The 23,899-nt window shown below is 45.6% G+C and overlaps 1 protein-coding gene across 1 annotated transcript in view; it reads right to left on the reverse strand.

Moving 5' to 3' along the window:
* Positions 1 to 23,596, reverse strand: part of LOC136782111 (homeotic protein spalt-major-like) — a 40,464-nt gene extending 16,868 nt beyond the window's left edge. The window contains exon 1 of the mRNA XM_066741294.1: positions 22,146 to 23,596. Coding sequence (XP_066597391.1) covers positions 22,146 to 22,251 — 106 coding nt within the window. The 5' untranslated portion in view covers positions 22,252 to 23,596. The remainder of the gene's footprint in view (positions 1 to 22,145) is intronic.
* Between the last annotated feature and the right edge of the window lie 303 nt (positions 23,597 to 23,899).

Here is a 23,899-nt window from a genome sequence, read left to right on the forward strand (position 1 = left end):
GAGTGGGGTGGGGGTGGTTCTTCTCCATTCCGCGTGCCTGAGTTAATAAGGTTTTTCGTTGCGCAACGGCCTTGAAGGAAAAAACCGTTTATCGAGGTCGAGAGGTTAAAGAGATTCGATTGGTCACAGGAATGACCGATCGAGATCGATCTTTCCACGTTGTGTCTCTCGGTGGTTCTGCTTCAGTCCTGCAATCGTCCTGGGCCAGGCCCATTCTTCCCGGGGCGAAAACTTGATTAACGGGTCAATCTGCCGGCACTAATGCAGCTGCACCTCATGACTACGTAATGCAGCCTGGAGTCTTGGTATCCTGGACCTGCACCACGGGACCATTTACGATCGGCGCTCCTGGAGCGCGACTTCTCTCAGTTGGCTGAACACGAGAAGAAATACTTGGAAAATTCCAGATTTTCCATTCTATCTCTTTTTCATTATTTTTTTTTTTCACAGGCAATAACCCCCACGAAGCAGAATCGGTGAAAGAGGAGGAGGAGGAAGAAAAAGAAGGTAAAGGCGAGCATACAAGCTGGTACAAGGGCCTAAAATCGTCTCGAGTTTTATCTGTTTAGGGTAGCAATAAAGAAGGGCGAGGTGGGGCGAGGTGGGGCGAGAGCAGGACCAGGGAGAGTATGCAGGTAAGGCGGTGCACGAGAGAAAACTTGGAGGGGATCGAACAGATTTACAGGGTATCTTATCTACCGAGTGAAGTGAAGGGATGTGAAGGAAGGATGGGGAGGGGGAGGGGGGGGGGGTGAGAACAGGGCATGCGCAGTTTATTCGTTTGCAAATGAATAAAGAAGGTCGATCGATGCTTAACATCGCATCGGGGCCTGAGAGTACCGGTGGTGGTGGATACGGTGGTTATGGTGGTGAAGGTGACGGTGGGATTCGGGAGGGAGCAGTACTTATGGGGGGCCCCGGGCGTGTCATACGCGGGCCCCTTATCTGTGCCCCGACTCAGAATCATGATCGTTCCTCCTCGCGAGACAACCTCCACCGGCAACACGCCTTGGGTGAAAGGCTTTTAATGTTACCCGATCCTCTAGTCGCGGAAATTTATTGTTATTCCGACCCTCGAACTTCTCTCCTTGCCCCTCCTCCTGCGCCTATATGCTATACAGGCTCTCGCTCGATTTCTCGCAAATCCTTCTGCCACCTCTCCCAAACATCGCTACGAGCTATACCCTGAAGACGCAAGATCGATACTCGCGAATTATCGCGAAAAACCGCGACTTTTCCGAATTTTCAGTCGCGCCCTGTACATTCGACGATCGATCGTTCCGTGCGTGCGGCCAGTCTCCCACTATTATAATCCCGGCCTTGCGTCGGACGAAAACAAAGGTCGATAGCCTTCGCGCGGAGAATCGGCTTAATTTTAGAGCTCCGAAGCGTTTTAATCGTCGTCTCGCTCCGGTCATCATCGATTTTCGATTATCGACCCGCAATGACGCTCCCACTCGATAATAATAGCCGGGCTGCGGAAGATATCGGCGATAATACGAACGAGAATGGCATTTGGCACTACGTCAGAATCGTGTGGAAAATGGTGAATCGAAGGCTAGGTCTGGCCCCGAGCAGAGTTTTTGACCTTGAGGATGCAACGAGTGGCACGTGCGTGGGCGTACATCGGGTTTTGCAGTGGTCCAAGGAAAAGGGGCCAATAAATCTCGCAGCGACTGGAAAATGGGAGAAGCCGGGACAATGGTCTCTTTCCGGATGGACAATGGTCGCGGGACGCGTGAGTGTGCTGGGCGCATTATCCCATTTGAGGTTAGAAAAGGGAAGGGGGTGGGGTAATAAAATATTTCGCGCGTGCAGGTAGCTCGGAGAACGTGGCCGAATAATGGAGCGTAATGTTGAAAGGCAGAACGAGGACTCTATCAATGGCCGCCGGCTAATGGCCAATGCCACAATGAGACTGGCCGATGGTCAGCTGCAGCTGCCACCCCCGCAGCTGTTCATCGCCAATCACCGACAACCAACTTTCCAAAAACTATATCCACTGCGCATAATCCTTTTCCAATTTCCGCGATTACTTTCTCCTCTGCTGGTCCCAAACTCGATCCAGGTCCACCTAATACCACTCTCTGGAATTTTTAAAAATCATCCCGAGCAACGATCGGGCGAATAATTTGATGGGAAAACTGGAAGTGGCAGTGTTTGACCGAAGAATCACTTTGGAGGAACGAGTGGCCCTGAGGGATCGGGTTGATACTCGTGTCCCATTGACGCGTTCTCGAGTCCCGTGGCCAAAGGGACAATGTCGGCGTGTCATCGTTCGAAGCTGTTACAAATCGGCCTCCCTCGATCTTTCCCTCCCAAAGGTCTTCATTACGTTTCTCTACCAGAAGAGACCCTGATTCGGTACTCGCCCACGCATCTGTCTGGGAAATACTGAAAAATTCTCGGTAATTTATCTCCATGGCGAATTTAACTTTAAGCAAGGATACTGAGAAACATATATATATATATATATATATATACAATTAATTATTACACAGGAACTACATCTCTCTCATGAAGAAATAAATAAAAGACGCAAGCTGACGAGAGTATCGGTACCAATAAAAATAATGAAAAAAACTCATAAATTGAAAGCGGAAGACAGGGAGTGGGAATAAAATTGGGGGTGGTAATCGCAAGTAAAGATCATTCAGCCCAGATTAACTTTCGTTTATTTCCCTGGTTGTTTCTTTATAGCAGGAAAGCTGGGTCTGGCAGGACGGCAAATTTCCGAAATTCCATCTATATTTGTGAGTATACTCGTGCCACCGAGTGAGCTAGGATGAGAGGGGGTGGCGCGTGCCCGACACCCTACTTCAGTTTCAGGGGTGTAACAGCCATAAATAAATAGGGCTTCCGTTTTCGGTTGCTGGCCCCAGCCCTCGCGGCGACTGACGATATTAATGCGAGTCCTCCTCCCACCAACCTATATCCACCAACACACACACACACACACACACACACACACACACGATGGTCCCACCAAGACCCATAGGGACACACGCGAAAGTATTTTTAGGCTCGCCTTGCGTGCCGCTTTTACATATTTCAGGAAAAAGCAGCTTTTCCCAGACACTTCTGTTGTCTATGGGATTCTATCAATAGATGACCCAGCTATTCCTTATGGTGTCCCCAGCCTCGCCCCTCTCCCCTTCCGGTTCCTATTAACCCACTGTTTCCCTCGTATTCTAATCTGAATTTCTTTCCTCCCGAAACTCGCTTCTTATGTTAAAAGCCTCTTTCTTACAGTTTTCTGGAAATTTCAATGAAGACGAGGAGTCCCATTTCTCCCTTCTCGCTGGAAAACTCGCCTCTCGTATATACCGTTCTACGCAGACTATATATATACATCCACTATACTCCATAATGTATATTATTTCCAACGAGCATTAAGGGACGCTCTCCGTGTTTTCGGGTCTCGTCTCGACTCGCGTCTTGTGTACAGGAGCGTCCGGGAATAGCGTTGATAGGTCTCAGGGTTTTTCATCGCGCGTGCAGTAAGTTTTTCTGCGGTTTCGCCGGGTCTTCAAATATTTACACGACTCGCGGAGGTCCTTCCCGTGGTGGAACGACGTTTGTTTTGTCGCACGTGCGCCGGCCCCTGCGCGGAGACGTCATCTGGCCCCAGGGTGCGACTGTCTCGCAGCCACTTCGAGCCGTCCGATGAGTAAACCGAAAGATTTGCGAGTAAACTAAACTCTCGCGAAACGATTTTTTAAAGGTGACGACACCCCATCTGTGCGTGGCCATTCGCTCGATATGACCGAACGAGGATTTTCAAAGGCTTTCGCGAGGCCACCCTCGGTATTTACATCGGTATATTTAGTCTGCTCGAGTTCATAACGGTTTACGTCTACTTTTGTCACTCGACGACGACGCAAAAACACTCGCTTCGACAGCCCCGAATCCATAGACACTCTCGTATTTCTCCTCTTTCGGGATATTATCCCGATATACGGCCGGAATAGCGCGCAATATCCGTGGGACATCTCGAGTATATCAATAGGACGTTCCGAAGATGTTTTTGGGATTTTCGAGCTATTAACGACACGACGAACCGTAACGTTGACGGAAACTACGAGTCGAAGCGTTCCAACAGCGACTATTCTTTGAAGCATTTACCCCTCGTCCCCCTCCCCCCCCCCCCCCCTTCTAGGGCAAATTTACTCATCTCGCAGTTTCGTTTAAACGCGAGACAAGACAATAATCCGAGCAAACGCGAGGCCGGAATTTTTCCATCGGTCTCACAGATCTTTACACCATCTGGCCATTCAATGGAAATCTGTAGGCTGAAAAATCACGCAGTGCGCGCTCCCATTGAAAATGCCCAGCTGGAAATTGTCCCGATGGAGACGTCTCTGGTGCGTGGTATAGGTGACGCGTTTGTATTTCCGTCATTCACGATCGCGCCTCGAACACCAAAATCACATTGGAAGTCGCGTAAGTAGAAAAATTACTTTTCCAAGTTTCAATAGCTAATGACGAATACTAAAGATTATTAAAAAAATCGTTGAATAAAATTTTACCGTGATTTTATCAAAAACAAACGATGCCATTTGCGTAAAAATCTTGAAACTTTAAAATTCTACCTTACAGGTTTAATTTTAGTTATTAATTTCCTTTGGATCTTTTTAAATTTACCAAGGAGAAAGAATGGATTATATAGAATTGTACGAGAAACATATTTGTACAGAGTGGTGAAGCAGATAATAATCGACTGGGCGGTGTGTCCGAGGGTTTCCCTGGCGCGTGTAATATTCGCTAGGATCGGGTAAGTTATGACCGATCGGTGAAATAAGGTCCCGATACCCCGGGGGATGATGTTGAGGTATCGGGTGCGCGGTTCCTACGGCTTCCCGGAATCTCGCGGGTATTATGTTATATGGTTATAAATAACCGAACGGGAGCAATAATACGTAATAATATATCAGTCGGGATTTTAGTGCTGTATCCAGCGAGGTCGGCCCAATGGTCGTAATTCATCGTGCACCCTATCCTCCCTCACCTCTTCCTCCCCTGCTACCGAGTCGCGCCACGTCCGGACGCGCATTGGTATGTGTGTGTGTGTGTGTAGAAAAAGTGTAAAAGGCAATTTTCCAGAGCGTAATAATTATTAAAACTGTAGGAATGATCAGGAGACTCTATAACATGGATGTGGTTGAACGTTGTGAAGGAGGGGAGGGTGGGACAAATTTTCCGTGTGGTGACTAATGCGAAGTATAGCATATATGGATAGAGATATATACGACAGAAGGCTATTGATTCAATAGAGCACCAAATGACTTGAAGACATTTTTCTTAGGTGTCTTTTAGTCAATTGGATGCCTGAAAGACGTCTATAGGATAACTTTTAGTCAAGTGTGCTGTATGGGATATTACTCGGAGTGTAATAATTGGTCCCTTCTTCACCCTGCTACTGAGTCTTGCCGTACACGCAACACGTCTGGACGCACCTTGGTATGTGCGTGTGTGTAGAAAAAGTGTAAAAGGTAATTTTCCAAAGCGTAATGATGATTAAAACTGTAGAAATGATCAGGAGACTCTAACACATGGATGTGGTTGAACGTTATGAAGGAGAGGAGGGTGGACAAATTTTCCCTAGTGACTAATGCGAAGTATACAATATATGGATAGAGATATATATGACATAAGGCTAGCGATATTACTCGGAGTGTAATAACTGGAGGGGAGTGATGTAGCCCCAAGGTGAAAAAGAGAACGAAGGAAGGAAAAAGATTGAAAGAGCTTTGGCCGAAGGAACGACTGTTTGCGGAGTAACGCGAAACCTCAACGACTGCTATCCGTTTGAAGCACCCCTGATTTTTCAAGGCCTTTTATTGATATAATGTAATATTAATGCCAGCAACGCCAGTCCCGGCACGCTTGCCGTTGGTAAATATTGAACGAATCCCCCATAACGGGTGACTCCACTCCCCCCTCCCCTCTTATATCACGCGTATCATCCCAATAACCCCGTCAAAATGTTTTCTTCATCCTCGTCTCAGTCGCCCTATGCACTCTTCGTAGTATTCGAGGTGAAAAAAAAAATTTAAGTGGTGCGAGAGCAGCTTTGTTCGGCCTCTACGCCAATGAAACTTTAATGCAGTGACATATATATATATATATATATATATGTGTGTGTGTGTGTGTGTGTGTGTGGAAGCTTATTCGCCAAGGGTTAAACATCTTAAAACGTTTGGCTTTGAGCGTCGAGTTTCATCTACGCTGGCATCTCAACTTCCCCCAGGCTGATTCTTAAGTTGCTTATGCAAAAGTGTGTAGGAGTCGAGCAGTGAGAGGCCTAATGGGGTGGAAAATTATTATGATGAAATCCAGGCCGAGTACCCTCCTGTAACCGAGCCAAGGGGTTCTTCTCGATAGCTTTAGTGCTATATACACCACCACCCGATTCTTCCCAAATTCCAGAACAGTCCTCTGTTACCCCCCCCCCCCTCCCTCCTTCCTCCTCCTCGCATTAATATTCAAAGGACATCCCGAATTACTGCCTACCAGCATCGAATATTCAAATGGAAAATTAAACTTGCTACTGTATCGATAAATCCCTTTCTTAGACGTTCCATTAAACCTACCAAGACGATTCTACGGTACTACTACTACTACTACTACTACTATATATAAATATATATATATATATATATTTATTTATTTATGAATGAATTAAATCCAATTGCTCCAAACGTGTCTACGTATATTTGCCAGTGTACGTGCATATACGTATAAAACTGGTCGTGGGTGATCGATTCGATGTTTGTCGAAAATATCATGAAAATTAATAGCCGTGCTCTGAAATGTGGACCGATCCGCAGATTGGAGAATTCAGCGATAAATTACGTCGATTTCATTTTAGAGATACCAGTGCTGGGAAAGTAGTTGCGATGCGCGAATATGTTACTTCGAAAGGGGAATTTCAGGATGGGCGTGTTCTAGTATTCCGCGCAGCCAATAAAAAGGCCGGAGATCCGATCTAAAAGCTGCTAGATAAATCGGTCGATAAGGGAGGCGCGAGTTTAATTGACGTTACAGCCAAAGCGTGCGAAAACAAGCTGTTTCGCGCTGAATCCGATTTGCTTCTTGACTCCCGAGCTAAATGGCTCCTAATAGGGCGAAAAAAGTTTTGGCGGGAAAAAATTTTCCTCCGCCACAGTAGATCGACGTGGCTACAGCGAGTTGTAAATAAATGCGGTCTACGTATCGAGCGCGGCGTTCGAAAAAAAGGTAAACATCCACGAATTGGACGCATTGTTGCTTTCGCTGGAATTCCGAGAGATTGGAGGGAGGGGATGATGTTTTTGTATATTTAGTAGTTTCGGCGTAGGTCCCCCCCCCCCCCCTAATCTATACGCGCCGCATCATTCGTGCCCTCTATACGAGACGGTGCACGTGTGCTCGCGGACGTTTGCTGGCGCTCGGATCGGCCCGAGCAATATTTCTGGCTCGCGCAGCCGTGAAATGCTGCTGCTGGCCCCCGTCTCCTACATTTTTTCTCGGCTTACCTACGAAGCTGCTCTCTCGGAACGATAAAAAGAACGCGAGCGCGAGCCTGTACAGACGCTGCATGCAAACACGAATAATACGCTGGATCTCTTGGCCAAAAAAGATATTTACGGAAGCCTCCACTCCCCCTCTACCGAGCCAGGCCAGCCGGCCGATATTTATCGCCCCGAGCTCCCTCGCGCATTATTCCCAACGACCCCCCCCCCCCCACCCCACCCCAGCCACCGCGCGAGCTTTATTAGAGACCAGTTCGACTGTTTTACCATCGGCAAACAGATGTTCGTGGGGGCCCGATAGGCGCGTTATTCCACGCGCGCGGCAAAAACTCATCGTGTACCGTGAGATTGACTCGCGGCGTTGTTGATTCGTTGGGGGGGGGGGGGGCATTCCGTCGACGCGGTCCGAAGTAAGCGACAGTCGCGCGTTTCTCGGTCGGTAAAGCGGACGCTCGGGAGGATGAAAATGGCGGGATCTTTGAAATCACGAGTTTTTCGAGCGGACAATCGGCCAATTACTGACGACCGATCGCTTGTAAAACAATGTGAATTACGACTATGATGCTCCCGCTTAGCGCGTCGATTTAATTAAGCGAAATGACGCGTATATAAATAATGTTGCTGCGCGGGAAGCATTATAAATTCAAGCGGCACGAGCCCCTTAACGATCCCAATGGCCGCGATCGGACATTCATTCTCCCATTATCCGATCGAAGATGAATTAATGCCGGCCTTCTAATCGCTTCGCTTAATAAGGCATGCCGCCATTTTCCAACAATTGATAGACAGTGAGAAAATACCGTGGTGAGTCTTGCAACATTTATCGTCCCCTCTGTGTCAAAGACGAGCCACCGTCGAGCCCTCGCAATCTCCTTTAACGATCTTTTATACCGATCGACACATTTCTCTCCCGAAGCAATTTTATTTACTTAATTATGGTCAAAGCTGGAACGCTTTTTTTCCAGCTTTTTTCTCCTATATTCCATCACACAATACATTGGTAAAACGGTAAAGATCGAAATGGAAGAAACTACAACCGCACAAACCAAGATAAGAAGAATCGTAGTTCTGTTCTCCTTTGTCAAGGATGCTGAAGAATCCCTTGAAGGCACCGCTGGGGCAGGATGTACAAAACTCGATACGCCGTGCGCTATGACAGGCAGAAACGGATCGGGGATGACAATTTTTACTCACTCCCCCCTCCAAAGTCTGTGTAAAACCGAGGTCATTCGAAGAGAGAGACGGAGCTAGAGCGTTAGGGAGAGAGAGAGAGAGAGAGAGAGTCCTTGGCTCATTGTACCGTGCGTTGTTTGCTCTGTAATCCTGTACGCGCAAAAGAGGACACGGACCTGCGGCGATCCCGCCCCCCTTTCATGCCAGTCGAGGGGTTTGGGACAGAGAGGAGAAGCAGGAGGGGGGAGGGGACTGAGACGACGGAAGAAGGAGAGGGACCAGACGACATCGGGACAAATTTTCCGCCTGCGGGGCCTCGAATGCACGGGCCCCCGGGGCCGGGAACGTATTACTTTTTAAAATGACAAAAAGCGCTCGGCTAATAATGGGGGGTCGACCATGGGATAATATAGGCCACCGAGCTGAGTGCTTCCAATATCGGGTTTTAGCCATTCTATCTTGTGCACTCTGCCGAAAAACCGTGTGTAAACAACGCCGTGACGACGAACTGTCATACGACTTATAAAGGGGACCTCTGCTCCCCCCTCTTACCGCCCCCTTTTCGCTTCGAGTCGCGCAAGATCCAGACTACCGTCTTTTCAGAGGATTCGTATATATATATATATATATACATATAGCTAAAATTCTAAAAATCTTGGAGCGTCCTTTGGCCGAATCTAGCTTTGGTTATTCCTTTATTATTATTATATGCTTCGGGATTTTCTTGATGCTGGAAGAGAAGGGGGGAGGTAGCGATTTCCGTAAGCAGAGGATCAATATGGCGGAAGGGTAAAAATGGCGACGGATTGCTTTGAGCTGTCCGGCAGACTGTTGGATGGACGAATAAACGGCTGTAGCGGCCAGCCAGTGGAATCCCTTGGAGCTTTGATTTTAAATTCGAGAGAAACGATACGAGTTATGCGATGAATCGTGGATTGCTCGATCCTATCGATCATTGATCCTCCGTATGCTTTTGAGTGAAAAACGTTTTGTAAGCTTGTATCGTACGTGTGTACTTTAATTGGGAGCCGTATAAGGGAGTCGAGTGATTTTTGTACAATTTAAGAAAATATCGAGTTCCGAAGGATTCCTGGAGAAAGGTGTTGGAGAAATTTCTTATCCTATCGAGTTAACAAGATTTCTGATAAATTGCATATCAGCAGGAAGCTCGATCTTATCGATTATCCTTCGAAAGGGCCATTGGCTCTCGTATATATACACATGTATATGTAAACACGTGTGTATTTAATTGGGAGATAATTTGGAAGAGTGAAAATTGGCTCGAAAAGTGTATATAGATGCAAAAGAGGGCCTTGAGCCACTTGGAGTCGAATGCTACTTTCACAGTACTTTGTAAAGATAGAAGGTCGCAAAGGACGAGTGGAGAAAGGTGTGGGGGTGGTTTCGACTTGGGTACCTGAGGGCGTTGGGCGACAATAAGCCCACGGGCACCCTACCTCTGGTTATTAAGTAAATACACCCCCACTGTCGCATTTTAACCCCAAACGCTCGTGACACAACCCTTTCGAATAATGCGAGCTACCCTTAAACGACGCTTTTGATGTGTCGACGCTTCACAGCACATTTTACTACCGTCGCCTGTCAAATTTCCACCCTACCCACCCCTACCTCTAATCCACACTCACAGGCACACGCGTCATAATCATTTCATCCCTCGGTCTGATCTTTCGTGTCCTGTAATCTGCCAAATCGAATTTTCACTCTCTGTCTCACCCTCCGCCACCCCCTCTCTCCTGCGCTCCCACTCTCTCTTTCTATTCGACCAATTTTCAATTTAAACGATCCAATGTTTCACGAGAGGAATATTTGTTTGTACAAAGAGTATAGAAATTTTATGTACTTTTGAATAGAAGATTAATTGGTTGTAAAATTTTTATGAATTCTTTCTAACAAGGTAGAAGCGATAGGATAGAAATTTTTTACGATTTAAACTTATAGAGTCGTAAATTTTTGCTCAATGCTCAACTTCGTGTTCAGTTAGCTATATAGAAAAAATGTATTCTTTCGTATGCGATAATGAGAAAATTACATAGTAAATTCGTGTTTCTTAATTTAGATATGGTGTAAATAATTGTCAAATGTATGAAATATCCTATAAGAACAAGCGAGCAAGAAAATCTTGCTTCTGCATTGACAAATAAATAACGAAATAGCAAAATTTGCAAAGGACGAAGCAAGTTTTTGCATGGAGAAAATGAATGGGAAAAAATCTCTCATTTTCAGGGCTTACAAATGTATATCCCCCCTTAATAAGCTACCGAAAGCAGCTGGCCGCGGGCTTATTGCCAGCCGACGCTTCCTCTCGTCACTTTCCCCGCGTGTATACAAGCGTTAAGTATGAGAGTGTGTTACGTACTGTCTCTTAATAGTGACAAGTGGCACGCGCCCACGCTTACGTCACGCACAAAACACTTCATAAAGACTTTTCGCTCCGCGATTATCTTTTTTCACGCGATTTTATTTTCCCATTCCATTCGACGTTTCCCAACGAGCTTCGAAATTTCTGATCGTTAAATATTTGTTGAAAAAAAAAAACTCTGCTAATTCCCCACCTGATTTCCCAGTACCATCATCCACCGCGCGATAAGACGATTTCACGTGGAAAGCGGAGAATGGAACAAAACGTGATAGAATGAAAAAACTATCGCAACGATTGTCCATAACGAGAGATCCACAATGGTCACGTGGGATTAAAAAAGGGACGGTGAAAAAAAGAAAGGCAAAAAAAAAAAAAAAAAAAAAAAAAAGACAGGAAGGACACAATGCGTATTTCAATAAGTCCAAACGTTCACGGTTGGTCGCACAGGGATCCTAGGAATGGCGAAATAATGAACACACACACAAACACGCGCGCGCGCGCGTGCACGATTTATATAAAACTCGTTTCGCGCGTATTGGTGCGATGCAGCGTCATCGAAACGTGATTTACCGATTGCTAAATGGTGATTTGAGGATTTGCCAGTATTATTCCTATGGTCGAATATACTTGGCTCTTCGTGCGTTCTATATAAAATCAAACATTTTTCATCGCGTAAATTATACACGCATATATACACTCGTCCTCGACTCGTTTCGAGAAATCGACGAAATGCACTCGACGTTCCTCATGGCCCATTGTTTTTCTGCCTCCTATTTTCAGGGGCAACGCGTTGAATTATCGCAGCCTGCTTTTTAACGGGCCCTGATGAATGTTCTTGTTTACCTCCCCCTCCCCCTGCAAATATATATTTTCCGACAAAAGCATCGTTAAAGATATTGCAAAATTTGTTCCTTTCCTCGTCCCTTCGCCTCTCTACTTCAAGGTCATCGTGCTCGACAATTTCGTCGCAGACGTGTCCATAAATACAGCTACATAGATGTACACTGGCCAAGGATGATAACGATCCCGACACATGGTCGTTATATACGATGCTGAGGACCACTGGAGAACACAACTGGTGCATTCGAGCCGTACCTCGAAGAGTGGCAGTGGGACAACCCTGAAGGCTTTTTTCGCAGGTTTTGTCATCGCGATTCCGTTGTACGTTACGATCGCTCGCGCTAATTTCCCCCACCATCTGCGAGTACAAAAAGATTGTTTGCACTCTTTTCCTCGAAGGGGATGCTGGCAGAAAAGCAGCAGGGCGGGTGTCCCGTTTTCCGGCTGACTTGGCTAAACGGGATCGCATTAGCACATAGTTCTCCCCTTCCCTTGCCAAAAAGATTAGCATCTCGATTCTCCCCCCCCCCCCTCCTCCTCCTCCTCAGTACCCTAAACCGAATAACTCGCGGCCCTGGAGATCCAGCTTTTTTCCCACTCCCCTCCAGTCGCATCTCACACACACACACACACACACACATGTAGAAAATATTTCTCTCTGGAAGCAGCCTCGACTCTCGATTACATTAATCGTTTCTGCTATCGAAACTCGAATTTCCGGGTTAAGTTCGGTTTCATCCTAAACGGTAAATTTCTCTTTGCTTGATTTCAGTGTCGGGTAACAGTGGCGGAATAACGCTGTATAGCGTTGAATCGTTGAATTTGAATCGAAGGCACATAAGGATCTATATACATGTATATAACAATCTGTACAAAATCTCGTCTCGTTTCTTCTTCAAAATTTTATTTCGGTTAACGATAAAAGAATTTTTTTTGCAAAAGCACCGCAGCCTGGAATATTTATCTCAGAAAATTTAAGGGAGGGGGGGGGGGGGGTTGGAGATCGCGAGAAGAAAAGGAAAGAAATCAATGATTCGCCCAGTGTAATGGAATATTTATGAGAGAGAAATGGCTGAGGACGGTTCTTGGCGGGGCTTCCATTAGCGCGCGCGCGCGAAGGGATTGGATTTTGGGTGCTGGCAGCGTGGCAAGAGACGGGGTGGGTTGAAACAGGGGGTGTAGCAACCCCGGAGGGTCACCAACCCTCGGTGCGTGCACGGTGATGCGCTCGTTAGCATATCATACGCACTCCCCTTTTACGCGAGGGTTGAATTCACCACCAATAACATTTCGCATCCCTCTCCCCCTCCCCCCTTCCCTCCTACCCTACCACAAGCCTTACCTGACTTTCCCCCATTGGCAAACACAAGCACGCAAAATTTTTCTTCTCCATCAAGATCGTCCCGTAATCCTTCGAGAAGCACCGCGAGACTCTTCCCGATGGCCGTTCGAACGTTTCGCTTGGCTATCGGCCAATTGGGCTCCGTGCCCTTCGACCCACGCTCTTATATCAATCCACTATATATATATATATATATATATATTTATATGCAAATGCAAAATGGTCTCTAAAAATGGCCAAAATTGCGGCTCTACAGAAATGTAATTTTTCTACGTTATTATTCCTCACTCTGACGATCGTTGGAATTTCACCGTGGGGACGTGATAACTCGATCATTCGAGATTCGGACGTTGACCCCGTCTCGATGATTCATTCTTTATAGGTAGATTCGTCGGAGCGTGAATTAATATAGGAAAAAGTTTGGGGAGAAGAGAGAGAGAGAGAGAGAGAGAGAGAGGGAATCAGAGTTTCGTCGATGGAAATTTTTATCGGTGGCTTCGGAGGAAAGTGGACCATGATTGGTTAGGATGAGGATTTGTCGAGTGTTGCATCGATAGGAGGGTAATAGTTGGCGAGATGCTGGTCGAGTTGGATAATTGATGGCGAGGGTCTTCGGAGGACGAGAGAGAGAGAGAGAGAGAGAGAGAGGAGTCTAGGGAGTTTTTGTCACAAGTGGAAGCCGGTGTGCTGCTACAACGGCGCTAATTGGCCGATGCAGTGTGCACCGGTACCAACGCCGGCAATTTGCTGCCAATTTCACGTGGATGCTCGCGAGCCAACTACCGCTGCCACCCTATCGACACTTGGTCATCGTCCCCGACGCAAAAACCTCCTCGAGTGTTTATTTAAAATATTGCGCAAAATTCCTATCGTATATATAGCCAACCCGCATTCCTTTGTAATGGGCGAGATGGAATCAATTGTCTCATTTCCTTTTAATTCTTCCCCACCGAATGTGGCATTCCGTATTGTTGTCGCGTCTGTCGTAGGGCATTTTATTCGCACGAATTTTCATGCTGAAAATACCATTGCACCACCCAAGGGTGAAATCTTCCCTTAAGCTCCTTCCTCTCCAGTTTCAAAGTAAACTCGTGGAAATTAATTTCGATTAATGTGTCGCTGTGTGCGGATCGGATTGATCAAAGTACCTGATGGGTGTACGTTGGGAGAACAAAAATAGCTTCATTTATTAAAGTCACTGATTATATATATATATATATATATATATATATATATATATATATTATTGAATTTCTGAAATTAATATACATATATATTAATTCGTAGCTTGGGAAGAAATTCATCGAGGTACCCAAAATGTTTAAAAATAACTCGATTCGTTAGAACGACGAACGACATACCTTGCCGAGTTTTCGAAATTAATATCTATATTAATATACGCGTATAGCTGTAGAACAAATTCATTAAAGCGTGTATAATCTTTAAAAATAACTTCATTTATTAAAGCCACTGCGAGGATGTGTAACGCGAGTCGACTTCTCGAATATTCCCGCGTCCTTCGGTTTATATTCGGGGATAATTTATATTTCGCTATACGTACACGTAGCGTGTCGATCATGATAATTCCAGCCGCGCGATATTATAAAATTTATTTTAACGAGTATGATTATTTATTATAGTTTTTATGACCGGTGTATTCTTAGCAGCCAGTTTTATCAGACGCACAGAGTGTTTTCGCTGGATCTCGCTTACCGACGTATTTCAGCAACGTAGCTCGTCTATACAGGATGTTTGCATTTTTGTTCTTCTTCGCCACCCCCTCCCCCCAAGCCCCACCTATTTTTAAGGATCGCGTAAATCTCGTATTGTATTTGTTTTCGCGAAATTGTCCCTTTCTTTTTTTCTTCCTCTCTCTCTCTCTCTCTCTGCTACTTAAGTGCACCTGCCAGCTGTTTATTCTCGATATTGTTCTTTCATTCGCGTCTGTATTCGCGCGAATACGTTTATTATATTATATGTACAAACATAGCTTATATACTCTTATTAACAAACCATATATACACGTGCATTATCCTCGAAACCACGTCCATTACCATTAGTCCAGCATTAAAGTCACTTAGCAATATCGATCGGACAAAAAGATCCTGAGGACGAAAAAGCGTTGGAATAAAGTTGAATTTTTCACGGATTAATATTTTCCATCGAATTTTTTGCAAAACCCGTCACTTTGGTTTTATCTCAATTATATATATTTAGCGATACGCGAGAGTCGCGCAGGCGAGATAAATGGAGCAAATTTTTCAAAAGCATTTGTTTCTTAAAGACAAGTGCAGCATTCTCGCTATATCGAGAAGTGGACCGAATCGTTTTAGAGCGTACAATTTTTTCTCCTTTTCCAACCATATTTTCCAGCCAAGCGACGTCGTTTCTTGGCTCTGGCGAGGAACGCAAAAGGTGGATGGGGGAAGAAGAGAAAAAATGATAAAGCGAGAAGAGAGAGAGAAAGAGAGAGAGAGAGAGAGAGAGAGAGAGAGAGAGAGGCGGGGAGAAATTGGCATGCAGGAAGAGGAGCATTAGAGGCGCGTCAATACTATGTATAAATAATATCAGCGTGAGCTGGTTCCGTCGGTAACATGCAAGGTGCCGCCGGAATTCCAATTGTTTGCCCTTCTTCCCGCGCGGAGCAACCAAACTGCCTACCGGCATTTATAAACTGCGAAATCACCGTGCGACTGCGGCCAAGGAACGAGAGGAATTGAAACTTTCCCACCGGGATCCCTGCATTAATAATTGCGAATAAAAATTCGTCAAATTTACCAAATTCTCCCTCACTTTGCTTTTTCCACTACACCAACATAAATTTCTTTGATATTCTTGCGAAAATGTTGCACAAGGATCGGTCGTTAAAATTATGTTATAGTTATACTTTATGAATTTTCGATGAATCATTTATACGTCGTACGAATGTTTAAAATAATCTCGTTTGTATAAATAATAATATATGTGAGAGAGAATACACAATCAAGCGATTATACACAAATTGACATTAATTTTTTTAAAAAACTATTTAAAATTTTCTTTCGGAAAAATTCTATCAAAGAAATATTCGCGCAAAGCTATACAAACGTTTGCAATTCGAGATACATAAAAGAAAATCCAGCAGGTAATTTAACGATGAATAAAAAATAAGGGCTGGCCAGTCCGCGCGTATACTACTGCGTTAAATATTAGAGAAGAAAATGGAAGAAGTCGGTGGGTAATTAAGATGGAGAATGGGCCATGGAGGTGGTGAATCACACAGCGCCTGCTGGACGACAGTCCGGCAGCATAAATCTGGCCGCAGGTTCATCCTAGCTATTTATTCACGAGGCTTGCGAGCTGTTATCAAGTCGGATTGGCCAAAGCAAGAGGTGCATGGCTATGCCTACCTGCTACCCGCTATCCTATCACCTGCTCGACCAAGAAAACCGCCCCGATACAACGCTAACTTCACCACCGTCTTGTTTGTACCACCGGATAAATCACTCTCTCTCTCTCTCTCTTCGCTGTATACACAATTCACTCCTCTCTTCATCCATAAATCACTCCTGGCCACAACTTCATTCACGCTATATGATCGACCGTTTCCTCGCTCAAAAATCTGTCACGACACCCCCCCCCCCCCTTCGCTCCCTGTACAAAGTTCTCGCGTTAAAACACTTCAAGGTGTCCTTTGCAACGACGACGAATCAGTACCTTGGTTCTCGAGAGAAAATGTTTTTTTTTTTCAAACAGCCTCGCTTAAGAATAATCGATGATTTGGAAGAAGCTTGTGCGAGCGTCGTGTATATATATATAGAGAAACGGGAGCGAAGTGGGCCAAAACTGCGAAAAGTAGTCTGAAACAATAAAGGTCACGCGAGACGGAAAGGGTAAAAAGTTTGAAACGCGTGTTTCGTGGCGAGACGTTGAAGAGGTTTCCTACTTATTTTCCTCAAGTGTAATTGCGTGCTGCGCTATTTTGTTGCGTGCGTTTGGATAGTTTTCTGGATAAGAGGGAGAGGGATCGAAACATCCCACATTGTTGCTTATAAGTGGAAATTATTAGTATCGAGGCTAAACGAGTTGGAAAATTCTAGTTTAGAATTGTTTTTTAATTTGGCACGGATAAAGTAGTTTTATATGTGAATGTGTGGTGGTTGAAAAGACACTGGTGGAGGCAGGAAGGGGGAGACAATAACGTGTAAAATGAAATAAGAATAAAAATATGACACGATGTTGCGTGCACCGTACACGTAAATGGAAAAGAGATAATTTTTGTTGATTATTTATGGCGAATGGACAATAAGATAAAACGGAAATACGTCGTGACAATTTTAAGCGTGTAAAATCTGGGACGCGATAAGGATAAGTCGCGATCAAAGGTATTCGTCGACGTAAATGAGGAAGAAAGAAAGAAACCAGAGGGAAATGATTCACGGGAGAAAAGTTGTCATCGGCTACAAAGTGGAGAACCAAAGTGAGTTTTATAATTTAAACCGTAAAAACTTTTTGTAAAATTACAACGACGATCGTGGTGGTGAACTTTGCGATTCACGACTATCGTTTTAAATTTACATTTTCAATTCCACTATATCCTAGTAATAATTATTCACTTTGTACTTTCGCAGTCCAATGTAAATATACAACGACAGCTCTGAGTTACAAAGTTGCCTACGATTGTCATAGTGAATTTACAGAAAAAAAAAAAAAAAAAAAAAAAAAGAAAACAAGAAAAATTTCAGTATACGCTATATAGATTGGCATTGTATGGGCGAGTGGAAATTAAGAGCCACGTTTGAAAAAGGAACAAAGCTATGATGAATTATCTATTTAACTTCTCATTGGTACGAGGAGAGAGAGAGAGGGGGGGGGGGGGCTCCTCCACGTGGGAGAGAGAGAGAGAGAGACAGGATGAAAAAGAGAGCGGAGAGTCGATGATTAAACTAAAAAAGGTTCTTGCCACGTCTGGGAGAACTCGCCATTCGCGTTTAGGAGACGAAAGCTCTGACATAATTCGCGCGAGCACCAGCCGGCGAATTACGGTCTATTAATACGCGAGTGGCTCTCTTTAGCCACTTGTCATGCATAAGAGGCCTCCTCTCTCTGTCTCTCTCCCCCTCTCTTTCAAGAATCTCGAGAGAGAGGGGTACCTCGCCTGACATACATCATCCCACGATAATTCGCTCTGCTTCCATGAACGAGACAAACTTGCCATTTTGCTATTTCTGATCCATTTGTGAATTCTCAATTACACTTGACAACCCAAAAATTCCCAACTTTGTCAACGCGCACGACTCGTGTAGAATTTTCAGGAACTTTAATCATCGACGTTTAAAAATTATTCAATTCCACGTTTTAAAATATTTTTACAAACAAGACTCGTGAAAATATATGCACTGAAACTAAATATATCAAGCACATATATATGGTATGGTATGGTGAAAGTTTGCGTAAAAGAGGGTGGTGTCTGGCCTTTTAAATTACTCGCAGTCGAGACACCGTCGTGTCTCTTGATAATAACCTTTGTGCCTCTGTCGATAAGCAGAGGATATTCTTGCTCGTTTGCACTGGGCTCGTTCGTATACCGAGGACACGGAGTATCTTTTCGAGATACGAGAGAGTATCGGTCAAATATTTGGGCAGTCTTTGTCCAGATACACTTTTGTCTATGAATTATCAACGATTATCCATCGCCTCAAACGCAGCGTCCGTTCGATCATTCAGGAATTCGTTTCACGCGTTAATCCTGCATTTTTTCGTGCTCGATAATCAACGCAGAATTCTCATCTGCATCGTTGGACGAAACGCAATCGTGTATATATATATATATATATGTGGAGTGGCATAATTTATCGTAGTCAACTACGCGTTATTGATAATATGTCGCCCCTTCCCTTATCCTTCGCGTTTCATACATTTTTCAAAAGGCCCCTATCAGTGGTTTCTCGATTGCGTCCTTCCGCTTGGAACGTATAGGCCAAGCTAGGCTGTGCGAACAAAAATAACAGCCATATTTTTGTTTCTCCGACTAGAGTCAACCCCCCTTTCCCGCGTCACACATCTGATAGAAATACTATCACAACTGCATCTCGCGCGACAGAGGAGGCTCGCTGTATAAATTGGTGGAACGAAAAAGTGAGCAAATTGTGCAGAAATTCGTAAAAACGAAGAGGGACGAAGGGAGGCTTGATTAATTCGCAAGAGTGAGAATTTCGAGCCTCTATAGCTCTCTGTAAACACGTCTTTTCAGATGTTTTACGATCGAGTTTTAATGGTTGCATGGTAGAATACACGGAGATTCCTCTGCAGTCGTCGGATAATAAACGTATTTTTGGCTTTTTATAGCCAATTGATATGGAACCAATATCAATGGTATATCGCCCGCATTCCTACGACTAGTAAAACTGGAAAAAGACTTTTTTTTCCATCGCAAATTCGATATTTTTTATAACGCACATTGCGGAGAATATTATAAAAAAGTTTTATTTCGGTCGCTGTCCACGGTTATCGGCAATAATAATTGTCACGCGAATTTTAAGGAGTGCAACGCTTTGTTATGCCGACGAATTAATAGTACCATTAATTATTATGAGATAAGAATGGTTCAAGGAGGAAATGGAAATGCTACGTTGTAGCGAGTTGATTAATTTACAGGGTCAGCGTAATAGATTTTCTCCATATATAAACACATATAACATACACCGAGAGACATCCGTGCGCGTTGAGGACGAGAAGACTCTCGTCGACTTCCTCGAGAGTTTAAAAAGCAGGATTGCTCGCGGTCGAGGCTCCGAATTATTCCTCAGGGTGAGATCCGTTCGGCGCATGGAGAAATTAAAAGCGTTTGGCTTGGAAAATGTTCAACTCCGAGATTTCTATGTATATATATATTCAGCATTGGATTCACATCGGTAAAACCGAGTAGTTTATAGTAACAAGTTCTTATCGGTGCGGTCAGGCGAGCCGTGGTTATGTTTAATGGCAAATATAAACGTTCCGTATAAGGTTCATTCCAAGCAGATCGAAATCATCGCGATATACACTCGGCTTCCCCTAGCACTCCATTCTATCTTTTTGTTCTATCTAATTCAGGATAGCAGCACTGCAATTGCACAAGTTTTCGTCTACGCCTCCCGCAAGGAAAAACTTTTAGCGGCACGCACACCGCATCCCCTGGTCAATCGAAAACTCGCATTTTTAACGATTCTCGCCAAAGGTTTTGCGTCCGTTCGCACGTATGTGCATTCGTCTCACGAAGGATCGGGACAGTGTGGATTCTCGCGCCTGCGGTTAATCGTGTTTTTCCGTTAAAGGAATTTTGTCGGGTCCTATATATATATATATATATATATATGTATATAAAGGGAAGCGTTCTAAGCGTTTCAATCGACGCGGATCGTCGAGGGAGCCTCGCGGTGCTCGCATCGTGCTGCTTCCAGAGGAAACAAAGAGAGAGAGAGAGAGAGAGAGAGAGGGAGGGAGGGTGGGGTCTCTCGGAGAGAAAGAGAAATTTCTCACAATCGACCGATTAACCGATCAAGTCGAGCCCCGGAGAGACAACAAATGAGCTGCGTCGGAACAACTCTTGTCGCGGAGCGTAAATTATAATTTGCAGTCGGGGTGATAAACGCGCGTCCTACGCGGCTCCCACGCAATTTCCCCCACGAAATTGCAGGTTCCAGCCGCGATCACGGGACGCGATCGACTTTTATTAATCGACCAGCGATTCGTCTCGTCCGGACTGACTAACCGGAATCTCCTCGAGTCCGACGGACAAACTCCGTTGAACACTCGAGTTCCCAAACACCGTCCAATCCCAACATCCGTTCTCTCCGAAAATTTCCATTTTCCACGGAGAGTACAAGAGCTGAAACGCTCTTTTTTTGGCGTGGGATTGAACGGTGCGAGAGAGAGAGAGAGAGAGAGAGAGAGAGAGGAGAAAATCCATTCGCAAGGCTCGAGGAAAGATTTGCCTCGCAATTAGTCCTATCGTTTTTAACTAATTTTCTGTATTTATTATCAGCAATAAGCTCTAAACAAAACCATATTCCACTACTTACGGTTCGAGCCGTTAGCATGACATTAAAGATAACCGGCTGTCATTACGACGAGTTTCCGAGCGCAGTTTGCGTAACAGTTGGCAACCACCAGCACATAATTTCTAATTTTTAATGTCCCCTCGAGCATCATTCCACGATGCTCCTTAGACCTAGCGTGAATTTCATTGATCGTGGAATTATCTCTAATGAGCAAAATTTCGATTCGGAAGGCTCCAATGTCAACGATTTCGTCAGATCGGGACAGGCCGATCGAGGAAACCCACACTGATGCGCGTGAAATATTCGACTTTTCACGTTGCGATATCTGTGTGGATATCAGGAATTATACAGCAAGTTTGGCCGCCCCTCGAACCTCGTGATATAATATATAATGTACAAGTACACGTAGTAAATAAGACGTGTAACACTAGTAAACAGAAAACTCTGTGCAATTGCGTAAGGCGTATTAAGGAAAATTAAAAGAAAAACGTTTTATGATCGTGAGCGGACTATAGCCAACAATCAAAGTTACATTCTTCCTCGAGATCTCTCGTGTAACGTTTTAATTGTAATCTTTCTTAATAATTCTCCATTTGGAAAAATTACACTCGAGTTTCTGTTCACTGTTTCGTCACATAACATTGTTTATCGGTTATCTAATACAGAGAGCTATCGAGTCCATCGTTACAAAATCCAAAGAGCATTCGCAACGAGTTTCGGGGCTCGGGCGGAGAGTAGAGGGGGGACTGGGCAGAGAGACGTCTTATTTATCGGTTAATCGGAAGAGAGGATGGATGGTAGAGATTTTTCGCGCGATCACATTGCATGGGATGGTGTGTATAAAACGCACTTTGGGATCCTTCGATGGAACTTACGAGTGTCGTTATCGAGGTTTGCGATGGGATTGACCAGTAGAGGTCCGTGCACAAGTTCCTCCTCAAGGTGGGCACGGCTCGGTCGGGCCTGCTTTCTCCTCGACATCCCTCCTGCTAGCTCTCCTCTCTTCTCTCTCCTGCGGTCCACGCAAGGCCCGAAAAGCCACCCCGCACTCTCGGCAAAGCACCCAATAAAATATCACTTCCTGCGGTCCTCTTTTACACCTTGGCCACAGTAACTTTTGGCATCCTCGCGACAGCTTTCGACCCACCGTCTCCGGATGCCGACGGTCGCGAAAACTCCACCGTGAGGGCCCTTCGATCGCACCCTCGATTATTCCTCACTGAGACCACAACAGCCACTCTCTCTCTCTCTCTCTCTCTCTCTCTCTTCCGGTTTCCTCCTCTCCTCTCCTCTCCTCCGTCGCACTGGAATCCTTTGTTACATAAAATCACTGCCGCAGCTATGGTCTGCTCTCGGCTATATGTTTCGACGGAAGTAATAAAAGCTGTTACATAAACGGAAAAACAAACAAAACACTGTAGCCTCTTCTCTCGCCGGTGCTACTTCCGTTCTCCGTGGACGATGGGGAAGACTCCTCCTCGCAAAGATCTCTTCCAGTGCTGTACAGAACGTGGACTGTTGCGTTTGGCTGGTCCATGGGAGTGATATGGACAGAGCGTGGGCCACCGGAATTCCTTAGAGGGCACCGAGTCACTTAAGCGGACAGCACCGGTCCCCGTTGTAAACTCGCTCGCGTACCGGTAAACTCGAAGAATTCATAAAGCTTCGCTCTCGAGCATTAGTTTAATCGTCTTGGTAGAAAACGAGATTCATAATTCATGAGCTCCTCCTTAGGATTCCGTATAGCCGGGGCCCGATGGTGATCGTGGCGTGAATCCACAGCAGCCTCGGACGTTTCTCGGGGTGAGGTAAGGTGCGAGTGTCGATCGAGGGAGACGATCGTTCCTGGACGAAACGGGTGACGCGCTTTTGGCTGGATCGTCCTTTTTCCGGGGTCCGCGTGTTAGGGGATGCCGACGGGGTCCGCAGAATTGGGGCCCAGTGCGAACAGGCCCCTGGGTCCCATGAAAGCGAGACTGGCAGGCCACCTGCGGCCCGGCAGGGTCAAGTCTGGCGCCACATGGAGCTTCCGTGCAAGGCCCTGGGCCCGTTCCCCCACCACTATCCGGAACCAATGGCACGGGGAGCACTCGTCGGTCCTCCTCGTCGAGAGAAAGAGAGTAACACCAAAAGGTTCACAGGAAAAAAAGAACACTGATCGTCGCCCGATGCGCGAGTCCACTGCGAAAAAGTAGGCCCGCGAGAATTCACGCTGCTTGGGCCAGTCCTGGACGGTCCCAGGCGGTCAGGCCGGTGTGCACGTGCGTGTTTTCCTACGTGTGCGTGCGTGCTCGCGCGGCGTGTCTCGCGAAATCCGCGGCTCGAGTCGGCCGGTCGGCGGACGGAGCAGCTCTGGCCGCTCGCCCGGCGCCCCTCTCCCACCACCAAACGCGCGCATGCTACCAACCGACAGGAGTGGGGATAGCCCCCACCACACAGGCCTACCCTCCGTTCAATCCCCCACCACTCAGCCCCACCAGCGCTACACGCCCCCTCCACTCCCACGCCAAATGCCTCCGTATCCTTCGCGAGCTTCTTAATCTCCTTTTTCATACGTGTTCTCATCGCTTTCCTCGCTTTTTACCTTCTTCCTTTCTCTCCTCCCTCTTCCTGCTTCCTCTCTTGCACT

Source organism: Prorops nasuta, unplaced genomic scaffold (genome assembly GCF_024137725.1).
Source record: "Prorops nasuta isolate Cenicafe-Biocafe unplaced genomic scaffold, Cenicafe_Pnas_1.2 PNAS00025, whole genome shotgun sequence".
Lineage (NCBI taxonomy): Eukaryota > Metazoa > Arthropoda > Insecta > Hymenoptera > Bethylidae > Prorops > Prorops nasuta.